Source organism: Podarcis melisellensis (genome assembly GCF_964234715.1).
Source record: "Podarcis melisellensis genome assembly, chromosome: 10".
Lineage (NCBI taxonomy): Eukaryota > Metazoa > Chordata > Lepidosauria > Squamata > Lacertidae > Podarcis > Podarcis melisellensis.
In genome coordinates this window covers 75,631,648-75,645,120 of record NC_138542.1, presented here as the reverse complement: position 1 = coordinate 75,645,120, position 13,473 = coordinate 75,631,648, and the positions used below count along the sequence as shown (strand labels likewise).

Below are 13,473 nucleotides of genomic sequence, written 5' to 3'. Positions count from 1 at the left end.
ATATAGCCAGGCACTACGTTACAGCCGTATCTGTTCCAATTCTACAGACAGAGACTCTCACCTAAGAGATCTACAGCAAACCTTTTTAGAACTAAAATACCCAGCAGATGAAGTTAGGCAACAGATCAACAGAGCCAGACTGATACCCAGAGAGAACTTGCTGCAAGACAGACCCAAAAAAGAAAATAACAGAACACCTCTAGTCATCACATACAGCTCCCAAGTTAAAACAGTACAACGCATCATCAGAGATCTACAACCTCTCCTGGACAATGACAGTTCTCTTTCTCAAGCTCTGGGAGGAAGACCTTTCATTGCCTACAGACAGCCACCCAATCTTAAACAACTCCTAACCCACAATAATACTACAACCAGACTTAACACGGACACTGGCACCAGAGCCTGCAATAAACCCAGATGCCAACTTTGCTGCCACATACACCCGGACAACACCATTACTGGCCCCAACAACATCACACATACCATCTCGGGACTATTTAATTGCTCATCATCTAACATTGTGTAGGCCATCAAATGTCAACAGTGTCCTTCAGCTCTCTATATTGGACAAACAGGCCAGACCTTACACCAAAGAATAAACGGACATAAATCGGACATCAGGAATCACAAGACAGAGAAACCAGTAGGAGAACACTTCAATCTCCCAGGACATTCTATACAAGATCTCAAAGTAGCTGTTTTACTACAAAGGAATTTCAGAAATAGACTGGAAAGAGAAGCTGCTGAATTGCAACTTATTACCAAACTTAAAACCACGGAGAGACCAGGTCTGAACAAAGACATTGGATTCTTATCTCATTATACATGACAAAGCCATTTTTCACCCTCTCACCCCTTGCTTTTTCCTGTAAGACCTATTGCAGTCGTTAAGAGTCGTCAACAGGCTCATCACAGCTATCTGCCAATCACCCATTCCCACCACTCTTCTGAGCAATACCCCTCCCCACCTTCTCACTATATAGAGGGTCTGGAAACTTCTGTTTCAGTGTATCTGAAGAAGTGTGCATGTACATGAAAGCTCATACCTAGAACTAACTTAGTTGGTCTTTAAGGTGCTACTGGAAGGATTTTTTTTTGTTTTGACTATGGCAGACCAACACGGCTACCTATCTGTAACTGTCACAAAATGAGTTCTGCATGGAAATCAGATCAGACTCCGAGTTCATGTTTTGGCAGCATGACAAGTCTGTCTGTCCGTCGGCATCCCTGAGGATTCCTGCTCCCTGCCTTTTCCGGGCCAGCCGGAGAGATCCCTGGAAAGGGCGGATTTCTTGACTCCAGAATCCATCACCGCAGACCCCTTTCATTCAGGCCTAGAGATCTGCTCTTTGGACCAGTCTGCTTGGATCATGGGGATCACCAATGGATCATATGAATCATCACTAGATCATCCATGATGTCATACCCGTCTCACGGAGGGGGGGCTCAGGAAGAATCTCCTGCCACGTAACTGGGGGAGTCTGGGGGCTGACGGGGTCAGACAGGGCTGCTGTTTTGCTCTCCTTACTATTTCATTTTTTTAAAAAAATATTTATTAAGTTTTTATGCACATAAAGCAGATCCAAAGAAAAAAACAACATACAGAAGAAATAAAATTAACAATAAGAAAAAAGAGGTAAAAACTCCAGCTTTTAAATTCATACTTGATTAACTTTCTTTCTTGACTTCCTCACGCCTCCCTTTTTTGTGTTCCTCTTTATCCAATCAAATACAGCAAATCCTAACCCTCTTTCAAAAATCATTTCTAATTATTAAAATCACTCTATTATGTCTCCAATCTTTCCTCCTTATATTTAAATACCCTTGACATATTATTTACCTTTGACATAATAAAACTTTTGTCATTCACCTTTTTTCTATTACATTTTTGCATGTTTTTTCACACTGTATCACGAATGCCATATTATTTTCATATCCAACATCCTTTTAACATTCATAAACTTTGCAGTGTTTCTGCAGATAGTCTTTAAACTTCTTCCAATCTTCTTCCACCGATTCTTCTCCCAGGTCTCGGATTCTGCCAGTCATTTCTGCCAATTCCATATAGTCTATTACTTGCATCTGCCACTCTTCCAAGGTGGGCAAATCTTGTGTCTTCCAGTACTTTGCGATGAGTATTCTTGCTGCTGTTGTCGCATACATAAAAAACATTCTATCTTTCTTTAATACCAATTGGCCGACTATGCCCAAGAGAAAGGCCTCTGGTTTCTTAAGGAAGGTATATTTAAATACCTTTTTCAGTTCATTATATATCATCTCCCAGAAAGCCTTAATCTTCGGGCAGGTCCACCAAAGGTGAAAGAATGTACCCTCAGTTTCTTTACATTTCCAACATTTGTTATCAGACAGGTGATAAATTTTAGCAAGCTTGACTGGGGTCATGTACCACCTATAAATCATTTTCATAATATTCTCTCTTAGGGCATTACATGCCATAAATTTCATACCGGTGGTCCACAATTTTTCCCAGTCAGCAAACAAAATGTTATGACCTATGTCCTGTGCCCATTTAATCATGGCAGATTTAACTGTTTCATCCTGAGTGTTCCATTTCAACAGCAAGTTATACATTCTTGAAATAATCTTAGTTTTAGGTTCTAACAGTTCTGTCTCCAGTTTCGATTTTTCCACCTGGAAGCCAATTTTCCTGTCCATCTTATAAACTTCCATTATTTGATAATAGTGAAGCCAGTCTCGCACCTTATCTTTTAGTTTCTCAAAACTCTGCAATTTCAATTTGTCCCCCTCTTGTTCCAAAATTTCCCAATATTTCGGCCATTTGGACTCCATATTAAGCTTTTTCAGAGCCTTCGCCTCCATTGGCGACAACCACCTTGGAGTTTTATTTTCCAACAAATCTTTGTATCTAATCCAAACATTATACATTATACCTAGGGGTAAACATAACAGCAAAGAATTTGAGTCTGTTTAAAGATAATTATGAAAAATGTTGGTCTGAAATTAAGAGAGACTTGGATAGCTGGTCAAAATTGAAACTTTCATTGTTAGGTCGAATAGCTGCTATTAAGATGAATGTATTGCCAAAAATGTTGTTTTTGTTTCAGACATTGCAGATTGTAGATAAAACGGAGTGCTTCCGGGAGTGGCAGAAAGATATCTCCAAATTTGTCTGGCAGGGCAAAAAGCCCAGAATTAAGTTTAAGATATTAACGGACGCAAAAGAAAGAGGGGGCTTTGCCCTGCCAGACTTAAAGTTGTACTATGAAGCCGCAGCTTTCTGCTGGCTAAAAGACTGGCTACTTCTGGAGGACACGGATGTGCTGGATTTGGAAGGTTTTAACAATGCATTTGGATGGCATGCATATTTATGGTACGACAAGGTTAAGATTAACAAGGTCTTTAAGAACCATATTGTCAGAAAAGCAATATTTAATGTCTGGACAAGATACAAAGACTTATTAGAAAACAAAACACCGAGGTGGCTGTCACCTTTGGAGGCTAAGGCCCGAAAAAGACCCAATATGGAGGCCAATTGGCCAAAATATTGGGAAATACTAGAAAGGGATGGAGACAATTGGAAACTGCAGAGTTTAGAGAAAATGAAAGATAAAGTGCGAGACTGGTTACACTATGCTCAGATTAAGGAAGTGTTTAAGATTGATAAAAAGTTAGGATTCCAGGTGGAGAAATCGAAACTGGAAACAGAACTGCTAGAACCTAAGACCAAGGTACTTTCAAAAATGTATAACTTGCTGCTGAAATGGAACACACAAGACGAATTGGTTAAATCGGCTATGATAAAGTGGGCACAGGATATTGGGCATAACATTATGTTTGAGGACTGGGAAAGGTTATGGACCACCGGGCTGAACTTCACAGCATGTAATGCTCTGAAGGAAAATGTAATGAAAATGATATATAGATGGTACATGACCCCAGTGAAATTGGCTAAAATATACCATTCGTCTGATAACAAATGTTGGAAATGTAAGGAAAATGAAGGAACATTCTTTCACCTCTGGTGGACCTGCCCTAAAGTGAAGGCCTTTTGGGAAATGATATACAATGAGTTAAAAAAGGTATTTAAGTATACCTTCACCAAGAAACCAGAGGCCTTCCTTCTGGGCATGGTCGGCCAGAACGTGTTAAAGAAGGACAGAACATTTTTTATGTACGCTACAACGGCGGCAAGGATACTTATTGCTAAGAGCTGGAAAACCCAAGATCTACCCACACTGGAAGAATGGCAGATGCAGCTGATGGACTATATGCAACTGGCTGAGATGACTGGCAGAATCCGCGACCTGGGAGAGGAGAGGGTTGAAGAAGACTGGAAGAAATTTAAGATCTATTTACAAAAGTACTGTAACTTGGTTGAATCCTAACAAGGAAGCCAGAGCAGAAATAACTGTCTACCATTAAATTATAATTTTTTATTTGAGTTTAACCTAAATACTGCACTTAAGAGCATAAACAAGATGATAATTTGCTTGGAAAAATTCGTTTTTAATGATGAAAGTGGAAGCGGGAGACGTGAGGGAGTCCACAATAGAATGAAAGGATGTTATGAAACCTATTCTGTTTGTTAAATATGTATCTGTAAAAAATCTTAATAAAAATTTTTATTAAAAAAAAAAAAAAAATCCAAACATTATACAATGCTTTCCTGACAATATGATTTTTAAAGGCTTTATGAGCTTTAACCTTGTCGTACCACAGATATGCATGCCACCCAAAAAAATTGTTAAAACCTTCCAAGTCCATAATGTCTGTGTTCTCAAGAAGCAGCCAGTCTTTCAACCAGCAGAACGCTGCTGATTCATAATACAGTTTGAGGTCTGGCAGGGCAAATCCCCCCCTTTCCTTTGCATCAGTTAAAATCTTAAATTTTATTCTGGGCTTCTTGCCCTGCCAGACAAATCTAGAAATATCTTTCTGCCACTTCCTGAAACAATCCATTTTGTCCACAATTTGCAATGTTTGAAACAAAAACAGCTTTCTCGGCAATACATTCATCTTTATAACTGCGATTCGACCCAACAAGGAAAGCTTCAAATTTGACCAAATTTCTAAGTCTTTTTTCACTTCCAACCAACATTTTTCATAATTATCTTTAAATAAATTCCCATTTTTAGTTGTCATGTTGATCCCCAAATATTTCACTTTCTTAACCACAGTCAAACCTGTTTCATTCTGGAACCTCTCTCTTTCAATCAGTGTCAAGTTTTTTTCTAAGACCTTAGTTTTTAACTTATTCAATTTAAATCCTGCTACTTGACCAAACTCTAGAATTATTTCTAAGACCCTTTTAGTACTAGATTCCGGCTCTTGTAATGTAAGTACCAGATCATCTGCAAATGCTCTCAATTTGTACTGTTTAGCTCCGACCTGTACCCCTTTAACCAGCTGGTCCCTCTGTGTGTATTCTTATTAATCAGAGTTCAGTCCTTCCTTTACTTTGTGAACACCTCAGAAATCCATCGGGATGGTGCAAGCCCACTCACCACAACAAGGTGATGATTCAGCGAGTAAGCCCATTTCCCAGAATACTCTTCCAACAGAATCATTGATAAGTCACAAATATGTCACAAAGTAGGAGTCTTTGGAATTGAGAAACCTGCTGTGAAACAAAAACTAGCTGCCCTGGCCGGGTGGAGCCAGGCTGGGACGCACCGTGGGGACCCCAGAAATGTGTCCTTAGAAGAAATGCACCTCCCCAGTTGGAGGCAGCCCCCCTTCTCTGCTGCTCAAGTGCTGCCCTGCTTGGCCCCTGGGAGGACAGGGGCCCCTTGGGCCTGATCCTGCAGGGCTCACCTGACGCTCTGGTGCAAGTGAACCCCCCTTTGTCCTTCAGGGAGAACAGGGTTTCCCAAACTTGGGTCTCCAGCTGCTTTTGGACTACAGCTCCCATCATCCCTAGCTAGCAAGACCAGTGGTCAGGGATGATGGCTATTGTAGTCATGCCCTCCAGGTGGCTCTGGCAAGTGAGCCCAGCTGCGTGTGACCAGGGTGGGGTGATTCCTTCCTGGATTCCGGAAGTGGCCATCGCCTTTGAGTATAGGGGTCACTGACTCTATTCCTCCAACCAGAGTGAGTGTGGGGCTTCCTTGCCCACTTCCATTCAGCTGAAGGCTGTAAATTGTTCAGAGTTGCTCAAACAAAGAGGGATTGCAAGGAGCTCCAAAAAGATCTCTCCAAACAGGCTGAATTGGCAATAAGTACAGTTCATTGTCAACAAGATTAAAGGGATGCATGTTGGGACAAAAAACCCCAAACACCTGTTAATATCATGTGCAGGATCATGGGGTCTGAACAGGGTTTCTTTGTGTGCTCCAGGAGACCAGGGGAGAGGGGAGCTGGTCACAGCAGGTTCAGAACCAAGGAAAAACATGACTGCTTGCCTCCGTGTCCAGGAAAACAGCCAGAGTACAAAAGCTATATACAAAACGGAAGTTCCCAGCAGAAGCTGGAAGTAAATAGGCATGTGACACACAACAGCTGCTCCCTTTTAAGGTGGATTGCAACTATATCCTAACAGTGGCCCCCTGGGGAGCTGGGCAGTGGAGGAAATCAGCACCCCAGGATTTTTTCCTCCTCAGTGCTTCTCCACCTGAGCCTCTTACCTAAAAGCCTTAGACCCCGCAATGAGACAGGATTGTTTCCCTGCCCTCAGCAAACAAAATAGCTCTCTCCCCCCCCCAAGATACTGAGGTGCCCTGAGGGCTGTGCGGGACCCCCAGTCATAGAAATGAAAAGGGGAGGGGCTCAGGAAGTTTTCAGGTGGGGAGGGGCAGCACAGGCTCCAGAAGCTCCTTCTCACTGATCCCCCCCATGAAGTTCCTCTAAGACCCTATGTTTCAGAGGAAAAGTTCACCTGCAGCGAAACAAAATGCAGCTGCCCTGGCTGAGTGGAGCCAGGCTGGGGGGCACCTTGAGGACCCCAGAAATGTGTCCCTAGAAGAAATGTGCCTCCCCATTTGGAGGCAGCCCTCCTTCTGAAACACCAAGAGAGTAAACGGACAGGAGAGGAGCAGAAAGCGGAGTCCCCTCAAGATCAGTATTGGGACCTGCGGCTTTTCAACTTGTTCACAAATGATCTAGACTTAGGAGGGAGCAGGGAGGGGGCAAAGTTTGCTGATGGCAGTTCCCTTTTATCCCACTTTCTGCTCATCCCATCACCAGTCAACAGGATCTGAGCCTTCTTCCCTTGTGGGTCCCCAGCTGGTGCCTCCCCCTCCCTCACCAGCCAGTCCATGACAACAACAGCAGCCACAGCACTGTGGTCCTCCGGTAGGAAATCTCCCGAGTAGCATGACTGAATAAAAACTTCTGGGACTATGGAAAAGTACTATCTTCCCCAAACCCCAGAATAAGCAGGAGTTCTGGGGTTGCCCCATGGGGTGAAGATGGGCCTCCCAGGAGACTTCCCTGGTCCCTGCAGCCCCTCCGCTCCCCTCTTGCAATTAGGCTTGGGGGGAAATCACCCATTAACTTACAGTATTATCAGTTTTCTTCAGAATGCTTAGGAGGCAGGGATGACGTTTGGGTGAAGAAGCAATGTTTGGAGATCATGCGGTGGGGGGGGTGACAGAGTTTGGTGCAAGAACCGTCTTGCATGCTTGAGTAGAGCAACTCCAGGGCATGAGCCAAGTAGCAGCAGGGTAGGGGCCACGTGCAAAGCAAGTCCCACACTGAGGTCAAAAACACACACAGAGGCAGCAGGACTTCTTCAGTAATAGTTTACTGAGCTTTCAAAGCATACAGTTCTCACTGGGTCTCCAGTGAGGCACAAAACTTGGCTCCTGAGAGCAAATCCAGTTTCAGCAATAGAAAAATACAGCACACAGGATATCTAAGTCAGGCACACAAACCGGCAGAAGGGAGCAAGGGAGGAAAAAGGCTGGAAGGACACATGGCAATGGAGGTGTGTGTTTCGCTTCCTGTCGCCTGGGAGGGAAGTCAGCAACTCAGCATCTGCAGGGGCTTCACGAAGAAAAGCTTTCTACTGGCTACTTCCAGGCAAACACGCATCCCAGAAACACACACTGGGATCTGTGGTGTGTTGCCATATCCATTGTTTTTGGAAGGTTATCACAATGTGGTCTAGAAACCAGTTTGGACAATATATCGCCCAGCCCTAATCCTCACTGACCACCAGCAATCCAGATAAACCCTCACCCTTTCTCTGTCGAAAGGTACTTTAAATATTAGATTATAATCACGTTGTTTGACATTGCCTTCAATATTTAATTACTATACAGTTTTACACATAAGTACCAGAACTTCACATACACAACATGTGTTAATGACTGATTTCCTGCTGAGTTCATTTCTGTGAAGAAAAGAGTGGACTCTGAGAGGAAGATGTCCCGCACTCCAGACATCAAAATGGGTTCTTCCATGTGAGAGTCCCTGGGTGTTCCTTAAATACTCCATTATAAATAAAGTACTTTTTGCAATCTTTTCATTTAAACTGCTTCTCCTCTCTGAGTTTGTTGATGGTTTGTAGGGTTTCAACTCCTAACGTTCTTCCTGTCCGTGAGTCTGTTGAGTTAGAACTTCCACTAGGACTGAACCTCTATCTACTTTCCTCATATTTATAAGGTTTGTCTTTTGTGTGAGTTTGTTGACCTAAATCAAGGGTTCCACTCTGACTGAAGCTCCTTCCTCAGTCCATACATTTAAATGGTTTCTCCTCTGTGTGTCTGCTGATGTCTTCTAAGGTGTGCACTCCGCCTGAAGCCCTTTCCACACTCCATGCATTTAAATGGTTTTTCCCCTTTGTGAGTCTGTTGATGTATACGGAGGTTTCCACTCTGATTGAAGCACTTTCCACACTCCATGCATTTAAATGGTTTCTCCCCTGTGTGAGTCCGTTGATGTATATTGAGGTGTCCACTCATACTAAAGCACTTTCCACATTCCATACATTTATATGGTTTCTCCCCTGTGTGAATCCGTTGGTGTGTTTTAAGGTCTCCATTCTGACTGAAGCTCTTTCCGCACTCCAGGCATTTAAATGGATTCTCCCCTGTGTGAGTCTGCTGGTGTAATTTAAGGTCTCCTTTTTGACTGAAGCTCTTCCCGCACGCCATACATTCATATGGTTTCCCCCTGCCTGTGTGAGTCCGTTGATGTGATCTAAGGCCTGAATGGTAACTGAAGCTCTTTCCACATTCCATACATTTATATGGTTTCTCCCCTATGTGAGTCCGCTGATGTGTTTTAAGGTATCCATTTTGACTGAAGCTCTTTCCACACTCAATGCATTTAAATGGTTTTTCCCCTGTGTGAGTCCGTTGATGTATTCTAAGTGTTCCACTCCTACTGAAGCTCTTTCCACACTCCATACACCCATATGGTTTCTCCCCTGTGTGAGTCAGTTGATGTGATCTAAGGTCTGCATCGAAACTGAAGCTCTTTCCACATTCCATACATTTATATGGTTTCTCCCCTGTGTGAATCCGTTGATGTATTCTAAGGCTTCCACTATCACTAAAGCTCTTTTCACACTCCATACATTTAAATGGTTTTTCCCCTGTGTGAATCCGTTGATGTATTCTAAGGTTTCCACGATCACTAAAGCTCTTTCCGCACTCCATACATTTAAATGGTGTCTCCCCTGTGTGAGTCCGTTGATGCATATTGCGGTGTGCACTCTGACTGAAGCTCTTTCCACACTCCATACATTTATATGGTTTTTCACCAGTGTGAGTTCGCTGGTGTAATTTAAGGCTTCCATTCTGACTGAAGCTCTTCCCACACTCCCTGCATTCATATGGTTTCTCCCCTGTGTGAGTCCGTTGATGTATATTGAGGTGTCCACTCTTACTGTAGCTCTTTCCACACTCCATACATTTATATGGTTTTTCACCAGTGTGAGTTCGTTGATGTGAACTTAAGTGTCCACTCTTACTGAAGCTCTTTCCACACTCAATGCATTTAAAAGGTTTTTCACCCGTGTGAGTTCGTAGATGTGCACTTAAGTGTCCACTCTGACGGAAGCTTTTTCCGCACTCCATGCATTTAAATGGTTTTTCCCCTGTGTGAGTCCGCAGGTGTATATTGAGGAGTCCTCTCTGACTGAAGTTCTTCCCACACTCCCTGCATAGGAATACTTTCTTGCCCATGTGAGTCCGCTGATGTGTTCTATGTTTTCCACTATCAGTGAAACTTTTCCCACTCTCCATACCTTTCAATGGTTTCTCCTCTCTTGGAGTCGATGTGAGCTATGTGTGCTAATTCAATGAAGCATATTCCATATTTCACACATTTTAATTTCTATTCCTAATGAAACGAAAGGTGCCCCATCCCCTGAAGTTTTGACTGTCTTCTCCATCACCTTCTTCAGAGTGGGAGGAAAGGAAGTCCTGTTTGGGTTTCAAGGAAGAGAACAAAGGGAAAGAGAGCACATCAAATGCCATTAGCACTGTCTTATATCAACATCTCCTACATTCCCCCGCCTCCTACCCATATTCCCAACTTTTAGGAAATGAAAAAGCAATGTCATCAAATGATAGTAATGCATCACCACCTTTCATAATCCTCAATCATCGTTAATAAAGCAGCATGATCTTGGAATACAGCCTTTTCAAATCAATTGTTTCCTCACAGGAAAGGCAGCTGCTCTCTGTCCATGAACAGGCCCTCTCTTTCTCCGCTCCATCGTTCCTTTGGACATTCCCCATCCTCTGCATCATAATCCGCCATCCACCTCTAGATCTTCATGAATCACCTGCACAGTCCGATTGGCCTCAGGAGGTCCACGTGGACCATTATGTGAGGCCCAGGTCTACATCCTTTCCAGGGACTGTGGTCTGGGTCAGTCAGAGAACTAGTGACAAGGCTTGGTGCTTGGGGTCAGCTGAATGGGTGCTCAGGGAAGCTCCTGTTCTTGGAGATGGACCTCTGTCTACATGCCTTGCATTGCATGGAGAGAGCAGGAGAAGCAGAAGGAAAGCAGCTGGCAAATGGGAAACACTACCCCCCATTGTTCCTTATAATGATGATGTGCTGCCTGATCTCAGGCCCGTCTTCTGACTATCGTAATGTGACACTGAAAAAGCTGCATATGAAAGGCAAATGGATAACTGTACTAGTGAAAACTTCAACCTTGAATATGTAGTGTTGAATTATTGATGGCCTGAAGTTGTGTTATTTCTAGAGACATGAATTTATTCCTCTTCTGTCTCAAATATAGCTATTATATGATGTCATGGGGTGTCATGGGAGCGGTAGTACCTTTGGTGGTCCCCACCCTGCACCCAGCTCTCACCTCTGCCTTCCAGAAGCTGTCAGGATGCAACAGGGGCCACAATCCAAGGAATGGCTTCAACCGGCCATCTACCGGGGATGGGAGCCCATCAAGAAGGAAAACTCTGGTCCTAAACATTCGTGGCCTCGTGAGTTATGTTCAGGAGAAGAAAAGACTCCAGAGTGGAGTCGCTAAGATGGTTGGATGGTGTCCTGCACACCTTCTTCATTCAACACCTGCAGCCAAGCTGGTGCCAAACCTACTGCTCTGCTTTCCTTGGGACCATATCAGCCAGACTGAGAAGGGGGTTTTCTTGTCTAGGCAGCCCAGGACCCCCAAACACACTGCCCAGGGAGTGCTGCTAACACAGCAATTTCAGGCAGAGAGATGAGCTCAGAGCTGTGTATCAAAGTCTCTCCGATGTGGAACAAGGAAAACAGAAACAAAATTTACATCATAAAGGTAAAGGTAAAGGGACCCCTGACCATTAGGTCCAGTCGTGACCGACTCTGGGGTTGCGACGCTCATCTCGCTTTATTGGCCGAGGGAGCCAGCATACAGCTTCCGGGTCATGTGGCCAGCATGAGTAAGCCGCTTCTGGCGAACCAGAGCAGTGCACGTAAATGCCGTTTACCTTCCCGCCACAGCGGTACCTATTTATCTACTTGAACTTTGACGTGCTTTCAAACTGCTAGGTTGGCAGGAGCAGGGACCGAGCAACGGGATCTCACCCCGTCATGGGGATTTGAACCACTGACCTTCTGATTGGCAAGTCCTAGGCTCTGTGGTTTAACCCACAGCGCCACCCGCATCCCATATTTACATCATACGGCACTGTAAAAGTATTCAAAATATTTGTTTTTCGAAGTTTTGGGGCTGCAGGACCAGGAAAGCTCCTGCCACCCTGATCCTTCCAATGGGGATTCCGGCCTCATCATGGGACTTAAACTGCCCTGACTGATTATCTCCAATGGGATAGATATTGAGAGGAAAGCTGTTTCCTGGTTCTGCTGGATCTCTCAGTGGCTTTGGAGACCTTTGGCCATGGTGTCCTTCTGGACCCTCTAGGGGAGCTGTGGGCCCTGCTATGCAGTGGTTCCCCTCCTTCCTTCCTCCTGGGCTGTGTCCAGAAAGTGGTGTCCCTGGATGCTTACTTGTGGGCTGCCCCAGGGCTCCATCCTCTCCCCTATGCTTTTTACTATCTATATGAAGCTGCTGGGAAAGATCATCAGGGGGTTTGGGCTGGGTGTTCACCAGTATGTGAATGATGCCCAGCTCTTCCTCTCTCTTAAATTGGAACCAGTGAAGGCGGTGAATGCCCTGTGTTGGTGCCTGGAGGTGATTTCAGGATGGGTGGCAGCTAACAGATTGAGGTTGAATCCTGACAAGACAGAAGTACTGTCCCTGGACAGTCAGATGTGGAGGATTCCCTGGTCCTGAATGGGTTAACTGTGGCCCTAATGGACCTGGTGCACAGCCTGGCGGTCATTTTGGACTCACAGCTGTCCATGAAGGCTCAGGTCAGTTCTGTGTCCAGGTCAGTTCTGTCTGCCAGCTCCATCTGGTACACCAGATGAGACCCTCCCTGCCCTCGGACTGTCTCACCAGAGTGGCGCATGCTCTGGTTATCTCCACTTTGGACTACTGCCATGTGTTGTACATGGGGCTACTTTTGAAGGTGACTCAGAAACTGCAACTAATCCAGAATGCGGCAGCTGGACTAGTAACTGGGAGCAGCCGCCGAGACCACATAGACCACATATCACTGGTCCTAAAGGATCTTCCCTGGCTCCCAGCGCATTTCCAAGCACAATTCACACTGTTGGTGCTGACCTTTAAAGTGCCATAGTTGCATTTTTCAGGAAAAGAAAATTGTTGATCTAATGTAGAGAGATCAATCATTCCTGGTCTATTGCTTCAAGAAGGTTCTGGTGATTTTACTCTGTGTGATTCAAAGCTGGTGTTTTCTCTAGCTGGAACATTTTAGCTGATCAGGGAGTTTCCTTTCTGCTGAGAGCAGGTGGTGGGATCAGTTGTTATGAGGTTGTGCTGACCCTTCCTTGATTTTGGGAACCAGATGAAGCTGGTTTAAACTGGCTTGTTATCCCGTCCCAGTGTTACTCTGACACTGAATTGTTTATAAATTTATAAATTGTTTATAAAATAAATTACAGTATTGCAAGGCGCCTGGTCCCACTTCCTATTCTGCTATCTCTCTACTCTGCTTGTGTGCGTCT

General features: G+C 44.4%; 2 protein-coding genes across 3 annotated transcripts in view; both read right to left on the bottom strand.

Moving 5' to 3' along the window:
* LOC309378710 (uncharacterized protein) overlaps nt 1-13,473 on the bottom strand; it is a gene marked incomplete at its 3' end in the record, with an annotated part of 74,585 nt that overhangs the window by 19,720 nt on the left and 41,392 nt on the right. The gene's annotated exons all lie outside the window — the stretch shown is intronic.
* On the bottom strand, nt 7,706-11,695 carry LOC309378661 (uncharacterized protein). The gene is made up of 2 exons (XM_081927161.1): nt 11,258-11,695; nt 7,706-10,352 (listed from the first exon to the last, which is right to left on the bottom strand). Exon 2 carries the CDS (start codon nt 10,170-10,172, stop codon nt 8,664-8,666), a length of 1,509 nt encoding a protein of 502 aa, XP_081783287.1. The 5' UTR covers nt 10,173-10,352; nt 11,258-11,695; the 3' UTR covers nt 7,706-8,663.